Source organism: Tetrao urogallus (assembly GCF_951394365.1).
Source record: "Tetrao urogallus genome assembly, chromosome: 25".
Taxonomy (NCBI): Eukaryota; Metazoa; Chordata; class Aves; order Galliformes; family Phasianidae; genus Tetrao; species Tetrao urogallus.
The window spans coordinates 1,361,731-1,388,875 of record NC_136838.1 but is presented as its reverse complement, the minus strand read 5'-3'; the positions used below and the strand labels follow the sequence as shown (position 1 = coordinate 1,388,875).

Here is a 27,145-nt window from a genome sequence, read left to right as displayed (position 1 = left end):
GCAGATAGGGATGGAGATGGGAGTAGGAATGGGAATGGGGATGGGATGGGGTGGGATGGGGATAGGAATTGGAATGGGGATGGGATGGGGATGTGTGTGTGGGAGGGTGGGAATGGAGATGGAGATGGGATGGGAGTGGAGATGGGGATGGGAATGGGGATGGGAATGCGGATGAAGATGGAGATGGGAAGAGGGATGAGAATGGGAATGAGGATGGAGATTGGGGATGGGAATGGGAATAGGGATGCAGTGGGGAAGAGATGGGGATGGAGATAGGGATAGGAATGGGATGATCAACAAATGGAAATGGGGATGGGAATGGGGCAGGAGTGGGGAAGAGATGGGATGGGCCAGGGAAGGAATAGGAATGGGAGTGGGAACGGGGATGGAATAGGAATGGGGATGGGGTGAGGAAGAGGTGAGGATGGAGAAAGGGATAGGAATGTGATGAGTAAGGAATGGAAATGGAGATGGGAATGGGAGGGAATGGGATGGGGATGAGGATGCGGAAAAGATGGGTATGGGGTTTGGATGCAGAAACGGTGGGGGTGGGAAGAGGGAAGGAGTAGGAATGGTGATGGAATGGGGAAGGGGTGAGGATGGAGATAGGAATGAGAATGGGATGTGGAAGAAATGGAAATGGCGGTTGGGTATGGATGGAATTTGGAAATAAGGATGAGGATGGGGAAGAGACAGGATGGAGAACGGATAGGATGGGGAAGGGACGGGGGTGAGGTTTGGACGGCAAAGTAGTGGCGATGGGGACGAGATGGAGAGGGGGCAGACAGCAATGCCAGGCACGGGCAGGGCGGAGCTCACAGGGGAGCGGCCGGGCTGCCCCGGGTGGATTTTCGGAACCGGGTCCGTAAGGGTTTGGGGGGGGGGGATGAGCCGGGGCTGCTCGGTTGGGGCTGCGGGAAGGGCCGGGGTTGGGCTCGGCGCAGGGAAGGCGAACAAAGCGGCGGGGAAGGGCGGCGCGGGGCGGGCGCGGGGCGGGCATTCCCCGCAGCGATGCGCGGCTCTCCGCCCGGGTGCCGATAAAAGGGGCGGCGCGGCGGCCGGGCGCGCATCGGGACCGGCGGTCATGCAGCTCTCCGGGGCAGCGCTGCTGCTGTGCGCCGCGGCGGCGGGGATGGCGGCGGGACCCGCACCGGGAATGGGCCGAACCGGGACCGAACGGCGGCCGGCGGCGGCGGCGGGCGGCAAAGAGCGGAGGGCGCAGTTCGCCTCCTGGGATGAGGTGAACGTGATCGCCCACGGGCTGCTGCAGCTCGGCCACGGCTTGAAGGAGCACGTGGACAGGACCAAGGGGCAGATGCGGGAGCTCGGCAGCCGCCTGAGCGCCCACAACAGCTCCATGGGGCGGCTGCTGCGCCAGGCTCGGGAGACGCAGGAGCAGGGAGAGCTGCTGCGGGCCAGCGTGCGGGAGCTGGAGGGCCGCGGGCGGCAGCTCTTCAACCTCTCCGAGACGCTGCGGCAGCGGTTGGAGGAGGTGGCGGCCGACAAAGCCGAGATCCAGGGCCGGCTGGAGCAGCTGGAGGGCCGCGTGCGGCAGGCGCTGCAGGCGCGGCCGGCGGAGAACCAAAGCTCCAAGGACCTGGGAGCGCTGCAGGTGGGCGCGGAGCGGAGACGCGGAGGACTCCGGGGGGACCCGACCCGATGGGCGTAACGGGGGAGACCCGAGGGAGCGGCCCCTGGGGATGGAGGGGCACCCGAATCGAGCGGGAGCGGTGGGAACGGGAACAGCGGAGCTGATGGGACCCGACCCGATGGGGCACCGGGAGCGACCCGGAGAAACGGGGATGGGAGGGGACCTCACCCAAGTGGGAGCACCGACCCCAATGCAGCGCTCCGGGTGGAGCGGGGCGCCGGGGACCCGACGACCCTCCCAACACACAGGGGGACCAACCCTGCTGGGACACGGGGAGCAGCACGGAGGGAACCGACCTGCCCAGGGCACTGGGAGCACCCGACCTGGGGACACTGGGAGCTGCCCGTGGGGACCTTGCCCTGGTGCTCCGTGCCATGCGTGCACGGGCTGCGCCCGTGGCTGCGGGGTTCACCGGGCTCTTCCTCCCCTGCAGACCCTGATGGATGCCCAGAACTCGAGAATTGAGGAGCTCCTGCAGAAGATCAAGCAGCAGCAGTACAAGCTGGACAAGCAGAATCTGCAGATTAAAAGCCTGCAGAGCAAGGTGAGCTCCTGCCCAGCTCCTAGGAGCACAACAAGCTCCTGTCCCTTGCAGCCAGCTGGCACAAAGCATCAGTGGCAGAAGGAGCAGCACTGCTGCTGTGCCCTGGCTTCAAGTGTCCTCTGAAGGACGTGGCCCTGGTCCCTGTGCCGCAGTGCTGGTGCATATGTAGCGAAAAAAATAAGCCAAATGAAACAGAACTGGGAGCTTCCAGAGAATTGGCACTGGGAAATGTGAAACATTCGTGTATAGGGACCAAACCTCTCTGTGTTGGTCCATTTAGTTTATCTGCAGAATAAACTCATTAGCGTGGGTGTGAAAAACCACGACTTGCCCCAGATTCCTCCTGTTCCTCAAGCTTTCTGGGCAAGCCCAGCCCCAGCTCTGGTCTGGAATTCTTGGGCAGCAGCACTGAGAATGAGCTGAGATAAAACCGTTCCAACTTGCAGCTTCTGGATTTTTTTTTTTCAGGTCAACCTGCTGATACCTTTACATCTGAAGGACAACAAAACGCAGTCTCCGAAGTGGAAGATAAACCCAAAGAAAAGCTTCAGCCACACCAACCAGAGCCATAATGTGAGCGTGGAGCCCGTGCTGCCACACAGTGAGTATCAACGTGTGCTGCCCTGCTTCGCCTTGCAGGAGCACAGCAGCAGCAGTTGCAGCCGTGCAGAAACAAAAGGTTCAGTTGTCCCGATTCAGGGTGTGAGATTTGTGTGCAAAACCGGGGCTTGGGGGCTGGGCCAGACTGGGGGAGAGCTGGAATGGGGGTAGGACCCAACCATTGGGATCAGTGTTAGTCCAGATGGAATTCAAGGGTTTAAGGGGAATTTTTCTGCCTGATGTTAAGAATGCAGTGAGAAGCAGAGGAGCTCTGAGAGCAGCTATTTGTTTCTGCTCTTGGAGTTGGCTTCTGTTCCCCTGCTGTCAACTGTCCCCGGGGTGCAGGGGAGCAGCAGGATGGTGCCCAGGACCACGATGTGCAGCGAGGTCTGTGTGCATCCCTCTTCCTCTGCTCACATTTGGGTCTCGTAGACAAAAAGGACAGGTGCCTCAGCTTGCACTGCTCAGAGTGCAAAGCAAACACCTGGGAGCAGAGGAGCTGGAGGCTCGCAGCCCTGGGAGACGTGCAAGGCAGTGTCATATCTGAATCCTCCCCGTTGTGCCGGGTGCATCCTCCTGCTGGTGGGGTCGGAGGAGCAGCACCGAGCAGCACCGAGCAGCATTTCTGAGCAGCATTTCTGTGCCGTCCCCGTTGTGCTGCAGCCGGGAAGCAGCGGTCCTGCAGAGGTCACTGCAGGGAGCAGCTGCTCTGCTGTTGTGTCAGCTCAGTCGCGGCGCTGGGGAAGCGTCTGTGCAGCTGTCTGGGGATGTCCAGCCTGAGCCAAACAGGGCGAGAATCCACAGGGAATCCTAGGGTTTAGCACAGGGGAAAGCACATGCGGGTTTGTGTGTGCAGAGCTGTCAGTGGCGTGCCTCAGCACGGCGTGAGCAAAACAAAGCCTGGGCAGTAAGCAGAGAGTGATGCGGTGCTCCAGAGCCCATCCAGCCTGCAGCAGGGCTGTGTGCTGCTTCCCTCGCTCCAAGCGGGGCTGTTGAGCTGGAGGATTGTTCTCCCAGCTCTCTGCTTTGTGACTCACCCTTGGCAGCGTCTCCTGTCCTGCTCTCAGGTCTGGGTTGTGCCGAAGGTGCGGTGTGAGGCAGCGGCTTTGCTAGTTACTGGTGTCAGACTCGGGCCTCTGTGCTGGCTGCTGGCTGCAGCTGTGGGGCGCAGAGAAGACCCATGGCCCGTGGGGACGGTGTGAGGGAAGGGTGTGAGCTCAGCACCATGTGCCCTGCAGCTCCCATCAGCATCCCCACGCGCCGGGCATCCCTCCATCCATCAGTGCTTCCTCCCCGCCCTGCAGAGCCCTCCGCTCCCTTGTGCTCTCCTGATCCCTGTTGTTGATATCGCCGTCAGAAAACAAATTGGCTTCCTTTCATTACCAAGCTGAGTCGAGTTTTCTGGCAAACCTTAAAGCAGACGATACCCTGGCAGGCCGGCCCCGTGCCCCCTGCCTGGGGGGCTCGCAGTAGCGCTTCTCCTTGTGCCTGCGGCTGCTCCCTGCCCGATGTCAGGGATCAGCAATGAACTCCACCAGCAGAGTTTTCAAAAAGACCCTTTCATTCGCATCCAGCGAACACGAGTTTTTTTTGGGGCCAGGGATGGCAGCGCGCCAAGCATGTGAAAGTTGAAGGTTTGAAGCAGCCTGGAGAGTGAAAGGTTTAATCACTCACAGAAAGAGGATCACATCTTTAGGCAGAGGCTGTGCGCTCTGGCAGCCGGCCCAGTAGGGGAAGGGTAAAGCCCCACTCTCCCCGTGGCGCCGGGACTCCAAAATAATGGGGTTGGGGCTGGCGGGGGGCAGGAGATGCAGACAGCTGGGGGGAGGCAGGGGGGGCACGCCCTGCCTGCAGACAGCTCTGTGTTTATCCCGGGTTGGTGACCTCTGTGTGCCTGGAGATCTGCTGGGTGAACAGGGTGCTGTGCCTGGGGCTGCTCCAGCAAGCTGTGCTGGTTAGGAGTCTTGTTTGGCTGAATAAAGAGGGAGGGAAAGGAAAACATGCTGAGCAGCCAGGAGGTCTTCTTGTTTTGCCAGTGCCATACGAGTGTGCAACGCAAACTGGAGCGAATGAGTTTGTTCCTCAAACAAAGATTGAGCTGAGGCTGTTCAAGCAGCTGCATTTCATTCAGCTGCTCAAAAAAGTCCCCGTTGCACTGGGAGAACAGAAGAGAGAAAGAGCGCAATGTGTTTGGCCAGAAATCAGCGGGGAGGAGGGGGGAGAAGAGAACAACCAGGGGGCAGGGCTGGCTAACGCACAGGGAATCGTACCTGAATGCTCACTGGGCTCCATCATTGCTGGGAGGAGGTGAGGAGTTGCTGCATCTGCATGAGCCACTCTTGCTGGGCATCACCTAAGGGGCTCCTTCCCCTGAGCCCCCTCTGGCTTCTCTGGCTGCTTTTATTACTTAGAAAGCGAGCAGAGTGATGCTGGGTGCTTTGTGTGCTGTGATGCACAATGCTTGCCGTGGCCTTGGTGGCACCCAGCGCTCTGTTGGTGTCTGTGGGGGGGTCACAAAGGATGCTGCAGGCAGTGCTGGAGCCCATCGGTGGGCCTGCAGGAATGTGGGGGTCCTCACACAGAGCAGTGCTGGGGGCTGCGAGATGCTTCCCAGGGCTGGGCTGCAGTGGTGGGCATGGAGGGGGGGGGACATCTGAGGAGAGAAAAGGTCACAGCGGGGGGCTGGTGGAGGAGGGGGGAAGTGGGTGAGAGGTGGCAGCGGGTGTCACATTGCCACCCCCCCCTCCCCCCACTGCTGACCTTTTCTCCACGGCTGACTCCAGCCTCCCAAAGAGGAGGGGGCCAGGGTGATGCCCTGCAGGCAATGTCCTCCCCCCAAAGGCCCCATTCCCCTCTGGCTCTGGATGCAGCCCTGCGGCCACGCAGAGAAGCCTCCCTCCCTTCCCAGACTCTGCGGGCTGCTATTGCGGGCGAGGGACCCCGGTGCCGTGGGGGCACACGGTGAGGGCTGGCCCGGTGTTGGGGTCCCATCACCTCCCAGTGGCAGCTGTGAGCCTCACGCAGTCACCCCACACCCAGAGCTGCCCGGGGAACAGAGCAGCTTTGTGTGGGGTGATGGGGCCGGGGGCACCTGTCCCTGCACACAAAGAGCCCCTTGACGTGCCGGCACCCCACAGCCCAGAGGCTAAAGTCCCCTCACATCCTCCTTCGGCCTTTTGACTCTGGGTTTTGTAACAGGGCTGCTTTTTTTTTTTTTTTTCTTCCTTTTTTTCTTTTTTTCCCCACCCCGTGTGCTGCGGGCGCTGGTTCCCGGATGGACTTTTATCGGTGCTGTTGTAACGGTGCTTTGCTGGCAGCTGGGGACAAAGTCCCCGACAGGCAGAAGGGGAGAAGTGGAAGCTCAGAGCCGTGAGGGGGGGGGCGGGGGGAGGTGAAGCTTTCCTCTTGCAGGTGGTTGCTTGTGGGCCATCCCTGCAGGGCGCTGCGGGTGTCTGTCCCGCTGGGGAGCGTTCTGTCCAGCCCTGGGTCACTGCAGCCTGGCCCCGTGCCCGGCTTCTCTCTTGGACGGGAGCCCGAGGAGCTGCCTTTGGAGCAGTGGGAAGATATTGGGTCACTGGCGTTCAAAGCTCTGCAGAGCCAGGGATTCATCTCAGCACGCATCCGATGCTGATGTGTGCGGCTCCCGTCGAGCTGCGCGTGCGGGGCTGTGGCAGGAGCAGCAGCCGGGCTGCGGGTGTGGGGCCGACCTCTCAGACTCTTTCCCCTTCTTCCAGCAGAGCTCCCAGAGGACTGCCAGCAGCTCTTCCTGGCTGGGCAGCAAAGCAGCGGGGTCTTCCAGGTGCAGCCCTCGGGGTCCCAGCCCTTCAAAGTCTACTGTGACATGACTGCAGGTACAGCGGAGGAGATGCCGTGCATCTCGCAGTGCTTTGCACGGTGCTCTTGCCAACAGCAGCCCTGAAATGTGTCTTTTCCCCCCTGCAGAAGGTGGCTGGACGGTGATCCAGAGGCGTACAGATGGCTCTGTGGACTTTGACCAGCTTTGGGATGCCTACAAGAATGGCTTTGGAGACCTTCATGGTAGGTGGATGGTGGCATCTGTCTTAGCACAGGACACGTGATAACTTAATTAGGACAATTAATTCCCCCTCACCTCCTCCTGTAGACCTCCATGTGCAGGAACAGTGTTGGGATGAGGAGGGGGGGGACACTGCTGGCACCCCCAGAGCATTTGTCTCTCTGACTGGTCCTGCACATGCAGACAGCAACTCAAAAGCTGCAGGGTCTGGGTTTGGGGTCTTTCTTGCCCTTGAATCCTGTTTGTATGTCTGTTCTGCACCACATCTTTGTATCCCTGGGACCACAGAAGACCATCTGTGTTTCAGGTGACTTCTGGCTGGGCTTGGAGAAGATCCATCACCTGGTCCAGGAGGGAAGGTACAACCTCCTGATTGAGCTGGAAGACTGGGAGGGAAACTCCCAGGAGATTCAGTTTGAGTTCAGCCTCGGTGGGGAGAGCACAGCCTACACACTCAACCTGCTGGGACCTCTGTCTGGAGAACTGGAAAATGCCATTGGGGACTTTAGGCAGCTGCCCTTCTCCACTCGGGATCGTGACCACGATCTCAAAGCGGACACAAACTGTGCCAAGCACCTCTCAGGTCAGTGTGGGCTCTTCCTCTTCCAAGGGATCATAGAATCCTAGAGTGGCCTGGGTTGAAAAGACAGCAATGATCATCCAGTTCCAACCCTCCCACTATGTGCAGGGTCACCAACCACCAGACCAGGCTGCCCAGAGCCACATCCAGCCTGGTGTGTGATGTGCCATTTCCCTCCTGCCCTGGGAGGTAGCTGTGGTTGGGCTGCTGTGGATCAATTCAGCCCTTTGATGCTGAGCCTGTGTTGCTCCCAGCATCCTGGGATTGCTGCAGGAGGGGTCCTTGGGAGGAGCCATGCAGATACAGGGAGGGATGCTGAAGCCATGTAGGGATCATGGCTCAGGTCTTGGCCAAGCATCTGTCTTTGTGACAGCTTTGCTGGCTGCCAGCTTGTCTGGATCCATACGGAGATCACCAGTACATGGGATTCCTCAAGGGTTCACGAGGCCCTGTGAGCTCCCAAAGCCCTGAAGCATGGGGGAAATGGGGACAGCAGCTGCCTTGAGGGTGGGTTTGATTCTGGAGAAGTGCTGTGTGTTAAACCCTGCTCTGCATTGCAGGCGGGTGGTGGTTCAGCACCTGCGGCCACGCCAACCTCAATGGGAAGTACTTCCGCTCCATCCCTCGCCAGAGGCACGAACGCAAGCAGGGCATCTTTTGGAAGACTTGGAAGGGCAGATACTACCCTCTGAAATCAACCACCATGAAAATCCAACCCACATTGCTGGAAGCAGAGCCCTAAAGCTGCCGTTTCAGACTTGACCTTCCCTGCGGAGCGCGGTCGCGAGCTCCATCAGTTGGTGTTTACAGGAAACAAACCCACCCTCCCCGTGGAGACCCCCGAGGTGTGTTTCTCTTTGCTGGCGCAGTGCAGCTCTTCATTCAAGTAAAGCAGCTCCATGTCACTGAAGCCCCCGGATGGGGGTTTCCAAAGCAGGAGGTTGACCTCCAGAGCATGCCGGGGGTCGGTCCGCCCGCCCGCCTTGAGCCCTGCAGTGGTCGCTGCAGCCTTCTGGTGCTTTCTGCCCTGTCTGAACACTTCCGTGCTGGTTTTGCTGGGCTGGGATGAAGGAAAGCACGGGAGGTTCTCTCACTGCCCTGCACCCAGTTGGGTGCTGAGCCTCGCCGTGTCCCACCTCTCACTGTTGACCCCACGTGTGACCGTATGCATTCCCTATGAGTGTCCCCAGCCCTCTTCCCCCACTCCTCAGCCACATGGGATGGGAGCCATGGCAGCTCCATCTCATTTCTGCCTCACAGCCCTGCTCTGGTGACTCCAACCCAATGGGAATACAGAATCCTTAGAGGTGGAAGGGACCTCAGAATGCCACGTAGGCCAACTCCCCTGCAATAAACAGGGACATGTGGGTGTCACTGGGAGGATGCGGGACTCCTCTGGGAGAAGGGCACCTCGAGCTCCCTCAGTTTCCCTGCCCCCAAAGCTTGAAAGCTGGCTGGAATTTGTTCAGAGCTGGGAAAAATGCTCACAGCTCCGGGAAGCGATGAGCAAGACGATGCAGGCAGCTGTGGGGGGGCGCTGGGGGCTGAGTCATGGCTCAGCCTGGAGCTCGGCAGTGGGACGTGTGCTGGGACAGCACGCGCATGGAGCAGCGCCCATCCGTGGGAAACCAGTGTCCTGCTGCCAGCTGTGTGCTCTCACAGCCCGGAGCTCTCACAGCCTGGAGCAATGCCTTCTCCAAAAAGAGTCCCCATCCTTTGCACAGCCCCTCCTGCACACCCTAAAGGCCAGGGGACATCAGGGCTGCCCTGCAAGAGCTGCACTGCCTGGCTGGGTGCAGCTCTGCCCTGGGACGGGTGAAACAGATCCCCAAAAACTGTTACGGGCCAAGCTGCCGTCTTGGGGCTTCCCAAGCATCCTGCCCTATTGAAGTCATATTGACTGCCGTGCTAGAGCTCCTAGCTGCTAAATATTGTAAATAGCCTTTGTAGGATGTTGGATCTTTTTGATGAACTTCTCGTTCTAATTTGTTTCCGTATTTAAATGCAGTGTTAATGTGGTGTAATTTATAAGCGTCGGCGCTGGAAAACAACAGCTGTAGTTTGTGTATTTTAAACGTTTTTTTGTTGGTGGTTTTTTGTTGGTTTTTTTTTTTTGGTACTAAAATATCTTTTCTGAAAATGTCTTTTAATAAAAAGAAGCCTGTAAGTGTCCTGCCTGCATTATTTGTGTGACAGTGCACCGGTGGTTCTGTGGGAGAAGTGCAAGGATGTGCATTCAGATGCTTTGCTCAGTGGGTGCTTGGATTCTTCTTGTCCTGACCACGTCCTGTGTGGGGCTATCAGTCCCACTGGGTTCCACTCTGCTTGGAGCTTACAGGCTCCATGTTTTTCTGCTGGAAATGAGGCCCTGGAGCAGCAGTTCTTATTCTCTGATGGCAAAACTTTGCACCAAAGCTACTGCCTGCAGCTGGCTGGATGCAAACACAATTTGAATTGCATGGACAGATAAAGGCGGACCTGACCTGGAGCTGCCCTAGCCAACAGCAGCCTTGTAGTTGTTTGTACCATATATGCCAAGCAATATCCATCAGCTTGTAGGCAGCTATCACATGTGAAGGAATCTGGGGGTCCTTCAGTCTTCCCAGAGAGAGATCCAGGCTGGTACTGAGGGCAGACAAAACAGCAACGTCTCCATTTGAATGCAGATATCCTACTACAAAGCAGAAAGCAGCACCAAAACCCATCAAACCCACAGAACGGCTCGGCTCATTCCAGGAGCGAGAGACAAGAGCCAGCATGGCTCGGGAAGTCCCTGGGAGCAGCTGTACAAACACCTGCACACCTGGCCTGCCTGCTCCTGCTCCATCCTTCCCCGGAGAAAACCGCAGGGTTAATGGCAGCCCCGAGCACAATTGCACAAGGAGCCTTGCACTAGGCTGCCCTGTGCGATCCATCCGCTCCCCCTTGTGTTCGGAAATACATTTTTAATGCTCCGTTTGCTTAAGGCAGCAGCAGCAGTGCGCCGCGTTGTGCTCGGGACGCTGGGATGCTGGTCAGATTAAGGTGGGGTGTCCATAGAATCACAGAACGGCCTGGGTTGAAAAGGGGCACAACGCTCATCCAGTTCCAACCCCCTGCTGTGTGCAGGTCGCCAACCAGCAGCCCAGGCTGCCCAGAGCCACATCCAGCCTGGCCTTGAATGCCTGCAGGGATGGGGCATCCACAGCTTTCTTGGGCAACCTGTTCCAGGTTTGGCAGGATGCAGTGCTGTTTCTCCCTACGAGGAGCTGCAGCTGCCATTGGGGTCCCTCTGCTCCAGGCCCCACAAACCCAGGGCCCTCAGATTCTCCCCTACCTTTGCAGCCCTTCTGGGGTTGCTCTTGCATGGTTCAATGCCCTTCTGACTTTGTGGGGCCCAAATCTGCACCCGGGGCTTGAGGTGCTTCTCTGTGAAGACAGGCTGAGGGAGCTGGGCTTGTTCAGCATGGAGAAAAGAAGGCTGGGGGTGACCTCAGTGCAGCCTGCAGCACCTAAAGGGAGCCTGCAAACAGGAGGGGAGTCAACTCTGTGCAAGGGGAGATGACAGCAGGACAAGGGGAAATGGTTTGAATGGAGGGAGGGCAGATGGAGGTTGGATGTCAGGGGAAGTTCTGTGCTGTGAGAGCGGTGAGGGGCTGAACAGCTGCCCAGAGAGGCTGTGATGCCCCGTCCATCCCTGGAGGTGTTCAAGGCCGGGTTGGATGGGGCCCTGGGCAGCCTGGGCTGCTGTGAAATGGGGAGGTTGGTGGCCCTGCATGTGGTGGATTCACGGCCCTTGGGGTCCCTTCCAACCCCGGCCATTCTGTGATTCTGTGAAAAATATTTAAGTCCAATTTGGACGGAGGGTTAAAGGAGCCCCCCAAGCCCCCTCAGCCCCCGGCCCGACAAACCCGGGTCCTCAGCCCCCTCCTCACGCACCCTCAGCTCATCCCCTCGTGCACGCTGTGACCGCATCCATCACCACTCACACTGCGGCTCTCCGCAGCTCCGGATGGAGGACAGGCAGCTCCCTCCAGTGACAGCGGGAGAAACGGCGGCGAAGGACGTGCTGGAGCCGTGCTGGGAGCTGGGGAGCTCCGGGGGGATCGGGTGGTGGCGGTGATGCAGTCAGCATTAGCGATGCACACACAGGGTGCTCCCGTCACTCTTCCAAACTTACAGTGACCCTTCTTGGGTGGTGGGAGAAGAAAAGAAAGTGATTTTGATCCCAATCGAGAAGAAATAGCTTGCTTTATTATTTTTTCCTGCTAAAATCCATGCATGCCTCAGTTTCAGCTCAGAACCCATTAAGCTGCTGCAGAGGACAAAACTAAGATGTTTTCCTTCTGCTGCTCCAATAAGACTGACAGCGAAGCGATGGAATTGAAGGGTCTTATTCAGCAGAGCAATGAGGAGCTGCTCTCTTTTCCCACCTTTCACCTGCCCGGGGTGGAAGATACTTTGCCACAGGGAACTCAGCATGGGACCATTCCCCTCCCTGAGAGGTTCTGCACCATCCACCCCAGGGCAGCCCTGCTGCTGCCGTTCTCTGCTCAGCGTTGTTTGCCCCATGGCCTGGCAGTGCTGTGGGCATCACCCAGTGGGGCCAAACTCACTGCAGTCCTGTGGGGATATGTGAATATCAATGGGAGAAAGCAACAACACGTCCCAGCAGATCCTGGTTGTTAAAGATCCCTTCTGTGCGGGTGAAAAGGCCAACGCCTCGTGGCTGTTTGTGAGCGCTGAGGCTGCAAAGGAAGGGTGAGAAGAAAGATTTACTCTCTGTTTCAACAGAAACCTCCATCTGTCTGAGAGGAATTTCTTGTGTGACCCTTGGTGAGGCTGGGAGGCAGCATCTTTCCTAGAGCCTGCATCTGTGAATCCATTTCTTTCTTCCCCAGCTGCTTCCATTGCTTCTTATGCAATAGAGATGCCTACACACAGCACTGGGGCTGCAGTGTGTGTTTGCATCCATATCTCACCTCGTTTTCAGATCAGTTTTCATACAGAGAATAATTTTCAGCCAGCAGGAGCCGGGTCCCACCTCTGATGGGAGCTGTTAGCCTGATGCTGCCTGTTCCCATGCCCCCATACATTTATTAGCGTTTACACCAGGGAAGAGCAGCCCGTAAGAAGCCTCCCCCTGCCTGCCTGTGGTGTTCATGATTTGGGTGGGTCAGGAGCTGCACAGCCTGGGGGGGGTTGAGCTGATGCCTTCAGCATCTCCGCAGGGGGATGGCAATGAGCACAAAGCTTTTTCCCTCCCTGCTCTCCTTATCCTCGCTGCCACGCGGTGCCAGAGAGCCACTAATCCTTCATCCAGCTGAAGGCTCCTCCAGGGAAAGTAGGGCAGAACGTTTAATGAGCAGAGTGAATGTTCTGGCACATCACAGAGCGAGGAAGGGACCGAGCCGTCGCCTTCCCTGGGTGAATTTGTCTCAGGCACAGATCAGAAGCGTGGCAGCAGCGGGCGCAGCGCTGGTGCATGGATGGGTGCTGGGGGCACGCACTGCGTGCCTGCGCTCCTGCAGTGAGGCGGTGGGGGTTCTCCAAGCAGCAGTTTGAGCCTGGCTGTGCTCACAGCATCGGTGGCTGCTGCTCTGTCATTGGGAAACCCCCAGAGCAGCACAGCTGCAGCGTTCCCTGAGAGTGGAAAGTCCATCAGGACATGGGCTGGAGCCAAGAGAAAAGGGGAAATGCCTTCCTAGAATGCTCTGTGTTCCAGGCGGGGCTTTGCTTTTGGCATAGGAAGGTGACAGATCAGGAGGGCACACTGCACGGTGCTGTGAGTGTGGGATGAGCCTGGAAGGGAGAGCAAAGCGGAGTGCAGCAATAGGCGGCTCTGAGCAGCCATGGGGCGGCCGTAGGAGAATGGAGGGTCTGAGAACGGTCGGGCGCTGGAACGGGCTGCCCGGGGAGTGTGGGGTCACCGTCCCTGGAGGTGTTCGAGGAACGTGTAGATGTACTGAGGGACGTGGTGCAGCGGGAAATGCCGGTGGTAAGTGGATGATTGGATGACCGTGGAGGTCTTTTCCAACCTCGGTGATTCTGTGATTGTAAAGTGAGGCGGGAGGGCTGCCCGAGCAGCGGGACGGCGGGGGGCAGCACGACACGGCGGCGGGCCAGGCTGCGGCTGCGGCTGAGCGCCCACAGAGCTGCCGCACCGGGCTGAACACGCCGCGCCCGCAGCTCGGAGCGCGAGGCTCAACGGCGCTCAGCACCGCACCGCCCACCAGGCCCCGCCCACAACCCCGCCCACAGAATAAGCACCGCCCATACTATAAGCCCCACCTCCGCCCCCCGCCCCGCCCCGCCTCTCCCCTCAGAGTCCCGGCACCCGCACCCCTGCGCCCCAGCCGCCCTCTCTCCATTGGACAGCGTCACCCGCCACTCAGAAGGGAACCCGCCGCCTATTGGGTAGCGCTGACGGGGCCGGTTCGACGCCCGCCTCCTGCGGGCTCTGGCGCACGCCGATTGGCTGCGACGGGAGCGGACCTTCCCCTTCCCCCCCGGTTGGGCCGCGCTCGGTGCTTGGCAGCCAGAGGGTCGGCGCCGCCATCGCCATGGGCACCCGCGACGACGAGTACGATTACCTCTTCAAAGGTACCGCCCGGCCGGGCCGCCCCGCGCCTCTCAGCGGCTCCGCGGCTCCCGTGGGCTCGGTTCGGTTCGGTCCGGCCCTTCCCGTGCGCAGCCCCGCGGCCCGGGCCCTCCGCTGTGAGGGGGCGGCACTCCCAGCCCGGCCGCGCCCTGCGGGGTTCCGTGGGCCCTGATGGGGTGGGACGGGGCTGCCGGACACGGGGCTGCCGGGGGGGTGGAGGGCTGCTGAGGCTGCTATGGCTGCTGTGGTTGTTCTGGCTTTGCTCTTGTGGCTGTCGTTGCTGTCGTTGCTGTGTGCTTTATGGATGTGCTCGCCTGCTGGTCGCTGAGCTTGGAGGCAGAAGCGGAGCACCGCCCTGCTTTCTGTGTCTGCGCCTTCCAGCAGGGCTGTAAGCTCGGAAATATCAGCTGTGTGGAGCCGGGCTGGCTTCATGCTGAGGCCGTCGCACCGCCTGGTCCCAGGGTTGGGCTCTTTGAAAGCCTCCCCGCTGCGTTTCTCCCTGTTGATTAGGTAGGCAAAGCGCTGCTCTGCTTTAGAAACACTCACCTTGCTTTGAAGGCAGGATTTTAATTTCATCTGGAGTGAAACAACCCGGAGCTGTTGGGGCAGAGCGGCGGCACGCATGCACACACACACACACACACACTGCTTTGTGGCACTTCATGTCATGCAGAAATGGGGGACGGGTTTGTCCTCATCTGCTTTGTGGGCAGTTCTGTTAGCATTTATTGGTTTGGTTTTGTTTTTCATTAAAAAAACAAAAACCAACAACACAAAGGAGCAAAATCAGCCCCATGCCAGAAGGAAAAACACACAGCCCAACAGGCAAAGCCCTTCTTCCCTATCTGTTGGCTTTCCGTCCTTCCTTCCTTCTGGGCTGTTTGGGATTGGATAAGAAAGGATGGGTATAAACAAGATTGAGTGGGATGAAATCTCCACTCTCATAAGAAAACAAAAAGGATCAGCTCCCCGTTCTCCCCCTCCTTGCCTTTCCAGTGATGGAATTAAATATCAAGTGGAAATTGATGTAATGAAAACATCAGCGCACTCGGCGCGTTCTGAGTGAGCCTCTGCTCTGCTGCTGGGATTTGATGCTCAGGTTTGAACTCTTCTCAGTTGAGCGCAGAGGTGGGAACGGCCATGGATGACAGCAGGAAGGATTGATTTCATTTTCTTATGCCCGAGGTTACCCAGAAATGAAAGTCATTTCTCCAGCCCCCCATTTCCAAAGGAAACCCATTTCCACACGCAGCTGGCTCCGGCTTTTTTAATGTTTCCTCATGCAAGAGAGCACCACTGAACACCAATCCGTGTTGGCAGTCGTGCTCCAGGAGCGGCTGTTCCAGCAGGGCTGTGGGAAGGCTGTGTGTTATTGGCTTGATGGCTCGAGCATGCAGAAGGTCCCAGCTAATTCCAGCTTTGGGGATGTGAGCGTGGCTGCCGTCAGAGCTGCTGTGCTGAGCCGGTCCCTCTCTGTGTGCTGTTTCCCTTTTTCCTGCACTGATCCCTGCGGTCTGAGCTGCTCGTTTTATTGATCAGAACAAAATGTTGTTTGTTAACGCAGCCCTGGGAGAACAAGCTGGGTGCTGTGTGTGGCTGTGAGGGTCTCATTGTGGAGGCACTGCAGTGATGTAACCCAGCAGAAGCGGGGGTTCACAGCTCTGCTGCCAGCCAGCTCTGCAGCTGGGACCTCTTGTGATGGGTTTTGGGTGGTTTGGATGGGATTGAACGTGTTTGGTAGGATTGAATTGGTGGAATTGGATGTACGGCCTTTTAATATTGGTTGAAGTATCAGAAGCTGTGTGCCTGCTGAGGTGTGATCTCCGTGTTGGTTTTCCTCCTGAGAAGATCAGCTGTGATCGGTGTTTGTTTTACAAATGACATCTGAGATTGTGCAGATGTACTCCTGCCTTGTGGGGGTGAAAAGGAAGGGAAGAAGCGTCCATAGGGGGCAAAAATTAAAGCTTTCTTTTATGTTTGTGGAAAAGTAGAGCGCACCGATCAGAGCTGAAGCCCAACGGGGCCTTTGGTTATTGGAAACAAATGTTGGTCATGTTATTCATCGATATCTGGCAACCTTATGTGCTGAATATTTATGATGAGCTGCGCTCGGAAGAGGCTTAATCCTCCTCATTGTGTGAAGGAATAGACTCCTTTTGACAGATAATTAACCGCTCTGTTTAAAATTCCATGATAAACCTGATCGTGTGCTACCAGACCTGCAGTGCTTTGCAGTTGGTGACGGTGAGTGCTGAGCAGCCAGGGGCCCGGGGCAGAGCTGGGAGGAGGGCAGGCAGAAGGAGCAGCCCTGCAGCTGTGCTGGAAGCTGGGCTGAGGGCTGGGTGCCTCGTTCTGCACTGCTCTGCCTGATGCTGACCTGTTGGTTCGGATCATTTCCAAGCCCAAAGCAGTGTTTCTTGCTCTTGTCACTGGGGCCAAAGGTTGGTAAAGGGGTGTGATTTCATGTGTTCTGATGGATGTAGTAAGGATCTGGGCTCTTGCATTTGATTTAGGGCTTTCTTTTTAACTCTTTGAACAGGCAGTGTTGTTTAGTAACCCGTTCCCAAGCTGAGGAGATTCCACGAGATCTGATTGCTGTGGTCCAGAAGCTTTAGGGCTCCTTCTTGCTCTGTTCCCATAGATAATAGGGGTATGTGGGTCTCCAGTCTTTGGGTCTCTCTGCTAAAAGAGGAAATCTTTGGTTGATGGTTGACTGAGAGCAGCAGGTTGTAAGGCAGAGCGAGCACGAACTTGGTGCTGAGTTTGGGTCGGGCTGCCTGCCTTCATTACTCCTGCATTCAGTAACGTGTCAGAAATGCTCTCCCCAGCCCTGCCAGAGCGTGGAGCAGCCGCTGAAGGCATCTGAAGGTACCCAGACTGCAGTGGGTCATTAGCAAAGTGGGGCAGGGCCGCCTGAATTTTCTTCCTGCGGCCGATGGAGTTAATGACCCAAGGTCTTTTTGCAGAGTTCATGCATGAAACTGGTCATCTTCACGTGGCAGAGGACAGAAATGAGTCCAACCTGGAGAGGCAGCCGTGCTTTCTTGAGCTGTGTGTTCCTTGGAAGGTTTGGGCCGAGTGCTTGCGCGTGCAGGCAGAGCGCTGCGTGGAGCTGGCTTCAGCTGTCCCTGCTGGGGAGAAGTGGGGTGGGAGCTGCCAAAGCTGGAGCCTGAAACAATGGCCTGAACACGAAATAAAGCAAAGCTGAAATAACAGAGGGACCGGCCCAGTTCGTGGCCATGGGAGAATGCTGGTGAGCTAATCCAGAAAGCGTGCAGGGAGGGGTGTTCTCTAATCTGCTGTGGATGGATCGGGAGGGTCTAGAAATCTCTCAGCACTGATGTTTTCCTGTTAGCATGGCAACACCTTGTGCGGAGGCAGGGAGTTTCAGACTTTTACTTCTCATCTAATCCGCTGGAACTCGCTCTGTTGGGTGAAGTCCTGCTCTGTTTGTAGTATCAGCTGTCTTCCTGTGGGGAGCGTGTTGGTGGATGAAATAGCTGAAATGAATGGCACAAAAGTTGGGCATCTCATCTCCCTCCTTGCTGCGGGTCCTGCCTGACGCAGCCAGGGAGCACAGTGCTGGTGTGGAGTTAATTTGGAAAATGATGTCCTGTCTTTCAGTTGTGTTGATTGGAGACTCCGGGGTCGGGAAGAGTAACCTGCTGTCACGCTTCACACGCAATGAGTTCAACCTGGAGAGCAAGAGCACCATTGGGGTGGAGTTTGCTACCAGGAGCATCCAGGTGGATGGGAAGACGATAAAAGCACAGATCTGGGATACTGCAGGACAGGAGAGATACCGTGCCATTACTTCAGCGTGAGTACCTGCCTTTCTTTGGGACAACAGCAGCTGCATTTACAGGTGGAGACCAAATGAAGCGTTTGGGTGGGACAGAATCCTCACAGCATGTCCTGCTGTAGAGCCAAGTAAGGAGTAACAAATATCGTGTTGCTTGATCAGTACAATGAAAATAACGTTTAGATTCAGTGAGTGTGAATGTCACAGCTGTCAAAATGAGGTCCAAGAATGCATGCTGAACATCCAGTAAATAGGAAGGCAGTGCTGACTGCAGGCTGTGTTGTGAACAGTGGTGTTGAAAAGCTTTTAGATCACCTTCATAGTGCAGGCAGCATCTGAAGATGTAACATCTTGGTGTAAGTAGCAGACCAAAGCCTCTTTTAGAGGGGAGAAATCCAAACAGCCAGTGGCAGGCCTGATCATTGCAGGGTTGAAATTTCAGTGTTAGGAATATATTGCTTTCTGAAGTCCAAGCTTGTTGCTGAAGAAAACACAGATGAATCCATGTATGTGAGCCTTACAGTGAGGGGAACTGTAGAGGTTAGGTCAAAATGGGAGAGAAACAGAAAAGCACAGCCCAAAGGGAGCAAGAGAATGGAGAGCAGAGTAATGCAGAAGCAGCTGCCAGTAGTTTGGTGGCACAGCAAACAGGTGCTGGGGGAACAGAGGGGCCCAGTGGTGTTGTGTGGGTGTCACGGAGTGGTGAGTGGTGTTTGCTGTGTTGTGCTGAGCCCTCGGCTTGTGCTGAAATGTGCTGAAGGGCAGATTGTGTGATCAGAGCCCGGGGTCTCCAGTTCTGTTTGGAGAGACAGGAAGCTCAGCAACAAATGCTGCCGTTTCACCAAGGGTTACTTTTCCTCGTTGGAAGGTGAGTCAAAACGTCGCAAAAACCCAGCGAAACGTTTGGAACTCGTTTTGAGGGGATGGTTATTAAAAGAGAAAGGGAAAAAAAAAGCATATGGAACTGCAGCACTTGCATCAGCACAGCTTTCTGAACAGGAGAAGCAGGCATGGGTCTGTTGGAGCTCTCTGAAGGTGTCTGTGCTCCCAGGTATTACCGCGGCGCCGTCGGGGCCCTCCTGGTCTATGACATTGCCAAGCATCTCACCTATGAGAATGTGGAGCGCTGGCTGAAGGAGCTGAGGGACCACGCAGACAACAACATTGTCATCATGCTGGTGGGCAACAAAAGCGACCTCCGCCACCTCAGGGCTGTGCCCACCGACGAGGCCCGCGCTTTCGCAGGTTGGTGTGCAGCATCTCCAGGTGCTTCCTCAAGTTCAGTGTGCTGGTGCAGGCTGGAGTCGCTGTGTTGTCCAGTGTTTGACTTTTGCCTTATGCTGATTTTGGCATAAGAAAAGGGTGTTGAAGATTCTGCAGCTGGCTTGTTAAATAGTGGATGTGGTTTCTTGTTAAATCTCATGTTTGTAAAACACCGTCCTTGAGCTGCCTGATATCCAAAGCATAAACACTTCCTCTAGGAAGGCTAAAAAACAGCAGGCAATTAGAGGAGCAAATACCACCTATAGATCATAGAATCATAGCACGGCCTGGGTTGGAAAGGAGCACAGTGATCAGCCAGTTTCAACCCCCTGCTGTGTGCAGGGTCACCAACCAGCAGACCAAGTATCTGTCAATAGACATCAAATATCACAACACAAAATCCAAGTCTCTCCTTCATTCCTAGAGGCCTGGTTCTATGGAGAGCTGCAAATGAATCCTGAACCTTCTCTTAGATGGTGCAGTTTCTGCTCCAGAGCACTAACGTGGATAGTAGTGTCATCTAGTGCCATTTAAATGCAGTGATCATCAGACTTGGAGGTTATCAGTTGTTCTGGGAGCAGCCTAGTTGGTTATGTGAGCTGCTGCCACTGTGTTGCCTCTCTCTCTTCCTTATCTTGCAGAAGACTGATCAAATATTCTTGTGCCTGAATAGGCCAACAGATGTTCAATCTGTGCATGTCAAGCTTGGGGCTGGAATTTAAGTATATAGCCTTTAGAATCCTTCTAGGAATATTACTAGGCTTGCTTAAATGCATTCCCTAAAATTTGCTATTAAGCAAGTTCCCTGTGGACAGTGAAGCTGCTTTTACATTTTTCAATTGAATGAGAGGCAAAATCTGCATAAAAGAACCAAAGAAATCAGTGGGTGCCCTGGTTACAGGATTACTTCGGTCCTTTGGCTCAGCACTTTACTTGTTGCCCCTAACTCCCTACTCTTAAACACCTGGGGATGGTACAGGTGTCACAGGTCAAGCTCTGTGACTGCAGTGTGTCTGTATGGCAGCTGTACTGTACACCTCCACCTTGGATGTCTGGTTGTTAATAACTACTATTAACAGTATGTAGAAGCATCTTTTGTGCTCTCAGAGTCAAGAAAAATTACTCTGCAGCCAAAAGGTTTATTGTAATTTGGAGGTGAGGCCTTTTAGGGAATCGTTAGATCTGTTCATGTGTTATGAAACGCAGAGGAGTATTTAAGTCCTCTTGCAGTCAACACATGTTATCCTCTGCTCTGGCTGAAGTTGCTTCTAGGAGCAATCTGTGGCCAGGTGAGGATAACACTGTGCCAGGCTGGGGGAATGTATGGCTTGAGTAAATGAGAGCTGCAGTGAGGTAAATATCCTAAAGCTACAGAGCAGCAGTGGTCGGAGGTGCTGCTGCTGTGGCTGTGTCAGTGGTGCACCAAGTTGTTCCAGTAAATGGGGGGGAAAAATAGCCAACAACCTGGACTGATTGCCCTTAAAAACCAAAAAGTGCTGCTAAAGTTCCTAACTGAATCACTTGTTTATTTATTGCAGAAAAAAATAACCTGTCTTTTATTGAAACTTCTGCTCTGGATTCAACAAATGTAGAAGAAGCCTTCAAGAACATCCTTACAGGTGAGGTCTGTTATGGGTTCTGCAGACCCACCACGGCAGTGGAACTTCTACATGGGCACAGTCTGCAGTTATTGAGGCTGTTTTGGAAGTGATGTTGGGAATGATTACTTGTTTGCAGCCTGCCTCACCTTACCTCTGTGTTTTACCCCAACCCCACGTGCCTTTCTCCCCAGTTTGGATTTGTTCTAGGCTTCTAATATTCCAAAAAGCGAAGCCATTGCAGTTGAGCTGTTGTAAGAACACAAGTAGTTCTTTGGCAGCACAAAACCTGGTGCTAAAGCCACAGCCTTGGTAGGAAGAGAAATGTTGCAGCGTGCTGTAGCTCTGAAGCTGGCAGGTAGGGAACACTGTCCAGAATACTGAACTCTTACACTCAGCTGATGGCACCTGTGCAACTGTGCACCAACGGTGTAGCTGCTTTTTTTGCCTTCTGGGAATGTCTCTTAAGATCCCCAGGAACTGTGTGGCGATGTGATAGTGGGCAGACACCAAAATGAAGCTGCTGAGCTCGTGGTGTCTCATTGCAGCTTGAGGACTTGCTGTGTGTGTGTGGGAATGCTGTGTGGCTTTATGCAGTAGCTTCACTGCACGTCGTATCAGAAGGGCTCCAGATTGTAGTATTCTTCTTGGGTTTGGTCTCTTTCAGTCTGGGGCTGGGATTTCCCATGTGAAGGCATGGAGCCCTTGCTCCTGGAATAAGGGAATGCATGAGGGTTAGGAGTCACCAGTAAAGCCGTTATTATTTCAGGATGCAGCAGCAAGTCCTCCTTATTGTGCTGAGCCAAAAATGAAGAGCATGGTGAAAAAATGTGGTGAAAGCAGCTCTGCTGATTGGCTCACAGTGGTTTCCAGCTGGTATTTGGCAAACTTGAGGCAAGTGCTTGTTGGACCTCTGGGAGCGTGCAGTTCAGCTCTGTGTAAATACAGCACATGGGAACTTTCTCTTTCTTTGAGAGTGATGTGGGCTCATAAGCCTGAGTTTTATGGTTAAAGGTTAAGAAAAAGAGGAAGGGTTGAGGATGCGTATTGAGAGATATATAGGCTGCAGGTAGTGAAAGTGGGAAGCCCACAAAGCAGGAGATGCTTCAGATAAACATTGATTATCTCTATTTATGTCTGTTGAGGTGTGTAGCTTCTGCAGGGTTTGGCCTAATGTTGCTGTAACTTTAGTAGGTGTTAGTATGAGGCATAGCTACATGCTTGAGCACTCTGTGTTCCATAGGATGTATTATTCTGGCCCCAGTCTGAGGTGACTCTGCGTTTGGGCAGCTCTGTGTCTGAGCTAATTGTTGGAAGCAGAGTGCTGGGAGCCACAGTCTGGCACACCCACATGCTCACAAGGGAGGCAGCAAGGGTCTGCGAGACCTAACTGGAGCTAAACCCTGATAGACCTGGGCATCTCTGCCTTCAGAGGCTCTGCTCTAAATTCTGCCCTATGGTGAGGGTTTCTGAGCTGATAGATATCACACCACCCTTCTGTAACAGAGAAGGAGTTGCCATGTAGCCACACGTTCTGTTGGTCCGGTCTCAAAATGCTGCTTGACACGATGAAACCTGTGACGTTTCAAAGCATAGTCTTCCACTTCCACTACAAGCAGAAATGGAAGTAATTGGTAATTAGCAAAGAACCCTTAAATTTCAGTGTGACATAAGTGGGAAGAGATCTGTTGAACACATCCTGAGTTACTGTTCTGCCTCTGGCTGCCCACTGCAGTCTGAATCTTATCCTGAAGAGTGGAAAACTTGCTGCAGTTTGTGTGTCCCTTCAGCAGCTCTTGGGACCACGATGTGGGTGCTGGGCAGGATCCAGATCCTGACATCTGCTTACTGTAGCTGAATTCTGGGAGGACAAACTCTTTCTGTGTTCTCACCCTTATGCACTGTTAGGTGGAGTTGTGCCTGACATGCACATCCCACCGTGTCTAAGAAGAGCATTTCCTGAGCATTTTTTGGCTTTTTCTTTTGGTGACAAGATGCTGATTTCGCTTAAATGAGAATGAGCCTTTGTTCTGGTACTGCTTAGTTGTCAGGAAGTGTCTGATGTGTGCTGCTTGTTGGATGCTGACCAGAGAATTGGCTTGGTGTTGCTGTTCCTTGGTTATACGTGGATGAGAGCCTATTACCAGGGAAATGGCTGAGCTTTAACCTGGTGAATTCTTGGAGGCTCTTTCAGGTTTGTTTTGCAGAGGTGTGGAAGCAGGCAGGCAGAAGCTGTGATGTTGGGTCTGGCCAGCTCTGATCCCAGGAGCGTGCTGCAGTTACAGATGACCGAGAAGAGGTGGGCAGGAGGAAAAAAAGGGAAGTCAAGCTGCTTCTATGAGCACAGAAACCTGATGGATGAAGAGTGGGTTACGCTCTGCTCCCCAGCAAGACTTGGGTTGAGCTGCTGGTGAAGTAACTGGAGAATGCTGCTGCTGAGACAAGGCTATAGAGAAGAGCAGCTGCGGCCTGAGCTCTTGTGCAGGGTGGCCTTGAGAGCAGGTGCTGCTTATCTGTGACACCTGGCTGGATCTGAGGTGACTCGTGTGGTGCTCTGAGATGGAATCCATGATTCAGTGCCCTGAGCGCGGCTCTGCCATCCCCAGCCATCCTGTTTTCCCCTGTAGTGCTGTCCTGAGCCTGACTGTGCGTAGAGGAAATGGCCAGAGGTTTTTGTAGGAGAGTTCAGTACTGCCTGGTGTGACACATGGAGCCAGAACTTCAGCTGAGGTCAGGCCTGGGCAAACTGAACTCAAGCACTGCTCAGGACAGCATCCTGAGCTCCCAGGAGGGCTGAGATTGGCCAGTGCAGGAATGGCAGGGATGTGGCCAGTGAGAATGAGCAGAGCTGAAAGGGCTCTTCCCATCCTTTTAGGAGAGTGAAATAAACCTGTGCAGAGCAGTGGGCTGGGAGAAACCATGGGGAAACTGGAAGAGGGAAAGGAGCTTCCTTGCTGGCCATCAGTTTGAGAGATCATTAAAGACTGGGAGAAAACCCAGGTGGATGCTGCCTTGAAAAAAAGAGGGTTTGAGGATAACTCTGAACAGCTCGTGTTAAAATACACCGCTGAGCAGCAGGGAGGGGGGATGTCAGTGTCTGCACTGCCTCTCTTTTTCCCTGTGAGCAAAAAAGGACTGAAGACAGGCAGTGGCAGGGAGCTCAACCTTGGGTTCAAGCTTCTATTTTAAATGGGGTGAATAGGTGCAGCTTCCTTTGGAAGAAATCAACCTCAACAGAACACAAAACAAAAAAAAAAAAACAAAACAAAGAGCCCAAATCCTAAAATTCTCCTTCGCTTTAAATCCTTGTTAAAGGCTTTGGCTGTTTGTCCTGAGGCTGTGACTGTTTGAATGTGACCATAATATTTACTGCAGGCTTCCAGGGAGGTGCTTGCCCTTTTCCTGTCTCACAATGGAGGGAAGTTGGAATGAGGTCTGACAGTCAGTGAAATAGAAATATTTCCACTTATTTCTACTGATGCTGCAGGTGAAATGGTTTCCTTCTGAAAGCTTTTAACCTGGAAGTCTGTCTTCAGCAGTTGGGGTTCTACGAATCTGTGTGCTTTCAGGCATGAATTCCCTCAAGAATAGCATATGCAGATCAATGTGGGGCTGCGTGGAAGCTCTTCTCCACTGCCATGGATGGGGAAACTGATTTGTAACGGAGAGGAGCAAGTGTTTCTGTAATCTGTGGGGACAGCTTGTCAGAAGCTGAAGGGTGAAATGGATGCTGCCATTGCTGCGGTGTGATGGTGATTTGCAAGCATCCTTTTTCAGTAATGTTTTAGATAATGTTGCCCCTCTGTTTTAGAAATGAACATTCCTGCTCCTTTCACAGAATGGCCGGGGTTGGAAAGGGACCCCAAGGGTCGTGAATCTCCAACCCCCCGCAGGGCCACCAACCTCCCCCTTTCACAGCAGCCCAGGCTGCCCAGGGCCCCATCCAACCCGGCCTTGAACACCTCCAGGGATGGACGGGGCATCACAGCCTCTCTGGGCAGCTGTTCAGCCCCTCACCGCTCTCACAGCACAGAACTTCCCCTGACATCCAACCTCCATCTGCCCTCCCTCCATTCAAACCATTTCCCCTTGTCCTGCTGTCATCTCCCCTTGCACAGAGTTGATTCCCCTCCTGTTTGCAGGCTCCCTTTAGGCACTGCAGGCTGCACTGAGGTCACCCCCAGCCTTCTTTTCTCCATGCTGAACAAGCCCAGCTCCCTCAGCCTGCCTTCGTTCTTTCTTTCTCGTTTGAAAAAGATTTTAATGCCACCTTTGTTCGTGGAGTCGCTGAAAAGAATGTGACAGGAAGCAGGGAGACAGTAAGGAATCTCATCTTTAGGCCTTCCAGACAGAGCTGAGTGTCTGCACAGAGCTGGAGAGCCAACCAGGTGTGACACTGCACCTGGGCTCCCTTTCTCAGCTACAACCTTCCCACTCGTGGTGCAGCCATCCTGTGGCAGCTGGCTGTGAGACGAGGGCATGCCCTGCTGCAGGGAATGCCTTCCAGAGTTGTAACAGGGCTGTTCTCCTTTCAGAAATCTACCGCATTGTTTCTCAGAAGCAGATTGCAGACCGGTCTGCACACGATGAGTCTCCTGGCAACAACGTCGTCGACATCAGTGTCCCACCAACCACCGACGGACAGAAATCCAACAAACTGCAGTGCTGTCAGAACCTGTGACCTCCTGCAGACGACTCTGATGCCCCTCACTTCGTCTGTGCTTCATTTAGAAACTTGTGTGCACTTCTTTATCTCCTGTGATTCAGTGACTCCCCTCCCCTCCTTCCTTCACCCCATCCCAGTCTTCTCCTTTCATCTTAGAGCTTAAATTGTAGGGCTAACATTCCCCTGCCTCTAAGATCCCCTTGAATGTGATGAGTTTTGGGCTTGAAATGTTGGCACTGATCTGATAGACGTGTTTGTGTTGGAACATCTGCTGCTGGATATCATCCCATGAAACGCTCTCCTCAGATGGTTTTGAGTTTTGTTCTGGGAGAGAAACCATGGGGGCTCGACTGTAACAGCTGAGGAAATAACTGCATTTAGGTTACAAGGCTTCTTCCTGCCATAGTCAGATTTTCTCTCCTGTTTCTGTAAACGCAGGGGAGAAATTGAAAGGAAAAGCTGTCCTACCCAACGCTCTGTTTTCTGTCCCAATGAAGTTTCACAGTGAGGTTTTTAGTGGTTGCACACACCTAAGAAAGCTGTTGAAAATAACCTGACTTCTGATGTAATTACCACTAGTACAGTTAGTCTGGCTGTGTAGTTTACTGTTTCCTGCCTGGGAAATCTTTCTCTCTTCTTGTTTTATTTGGGAACAATGAAGTATGTCTGCATCGCTTCTTCTGCCACCACCGATGCCTGTGCTGCTGCTGCAGGCTTGGTGGAGTGGCTTAATATTTATTCATGGCTTATGTTAATCAGTTAACATTATTGTACAGTAAGTGCCAGCATCTTCCTTTCAAACAACCACCAACTTTTGCGACCTGTAGGCTGATTTTTGTACTGTAGATCAGTGTCTGAAAGCAGGACCTCCCCTAGATCCAGGATTTATTTTGCATGCTGCTTTTTCTCTAGAATTCCCCTCCCCTGTTTTGAGTGAGTGAAGCAATATTTTCATGTCATGTATATACCTGCACTTGTAAGGGTTTCGGTTGTTGTTAGAGAAACACAACACTTTATACATTTTGTAAAACTCCTGCAGAACCATTGCATCTCAAACTTTTCTTTCACTGCTGACCTTGTGCACAACCCTGACCTTTGCTAAAAGGCGTAACACCGAGTTTCACACAACTGCTAACCTGCTGCTTCCCTCTTCTTCTGTTTGACCCAACTGCAGACCGTAATTCTCAAATGATTGTACTTCACTGGGTGGAACAGATCTGCCATCAGCAGGGCTAACTACCATCAGATTTGGTTCTTGCTGAGTGGGAGGAATGTTACCACAGCTCCATGTATCGCTCTTTTGCTAGCTTGTGAAAACCCTGATGATGGCTGTCCATCACTCACTGGCTCTCTTGCTCTTGCATCTTCCAGTAAGCACTGAATGTTACGGTGAGGCAGCTCCAGGTGAAGCTGTGTGAAGGAGGAGGTGCTGATCTGCTGCTCTCTGAAGACGAGTGAAGCAATTTGCAGTGAATTTTTGCTCTGTATACTTCCGAATTCCGAGACTGTGCCTCACTTAATGAACCTACCTGCATGTTAGTGAGTTGAAATATTCCCTGATACAAAGCAAATATGAAACTGTAAATTGTACTTGAAGGGGAAATCTGACATTCCAGTCTCAACTGTTCTGTCTGGTTATGTAATAAAATCAAGGGCGGTTAACTGGTGGCTTTCACTTTGTTCAGACTTCCAGAGGGAGGCCTTTAATCCTGGAATGTGTGCAAAACCTGGGGAGCTGTAGTTTCAACTGAAGGCAGCACCTGGCAATTCTACTTCTCAGCTTTGTTTGGGGACATGTTGGAGGTGAAGGGGTGCTTGCTTGCAG

The 27,145-nt window shown here is 54.2% G+C and overlaps 2 protein-coding genes across 2 annotated transcripts; both read left to right on the top strand.

Moving 5' to 3' along the window:
- Positions 1 to 1,084: 1,084 nt before the first annotated feature.
- Positions 1,085 to 8,153, top strand: ANGPTL4 (angiopoietin like 4; the record flags this gene model as incomplete). The annotated part of the gene is made up of 7 exons (XM_079546575.1): positions 1,085 to 1,612; positions 2,085 to 2,195; positions 2,664 to 2,796; positions 6,533 to 6,646; positions 6,738 to 6,833; positions 7,139 to 7,414; positions 7,972 to 8,153. 7 exons carry the CDS (start codon positions 1,085 to 1,087, stop codon positions 8,151 to 8,153), a joined length of 1,440 nt encoding a protein of 479 aa, XP_079402701.1.
- A 5,800-nt stretch (positions 8,154 to 13,953) lies between these two features.
- Positions 13,954 to 25,335, top strand: RAB11B (RAB11B, member RAS oncogene family; the record flags this gene model as incomplete). The annotated part of the gene is made up of 5 exons (XM_079546721.1): positions 13,954 to 13,993; positions 17,616 to 17,811; positions 18,845 to 19,038; positions 20,595 to 20,675; positions 25,190 to 25,335. 5 exons carry the CDS (start codon positions 13,954 to 13,956, stop codon positions 25,333 to 25,335), a joined length of 657 nt encoding a protein of 218 aa, XP_079402847.1.
- Between the last annotated feature and the right edge of the window lie 1,810 nt (positions 25,336 to 27,145).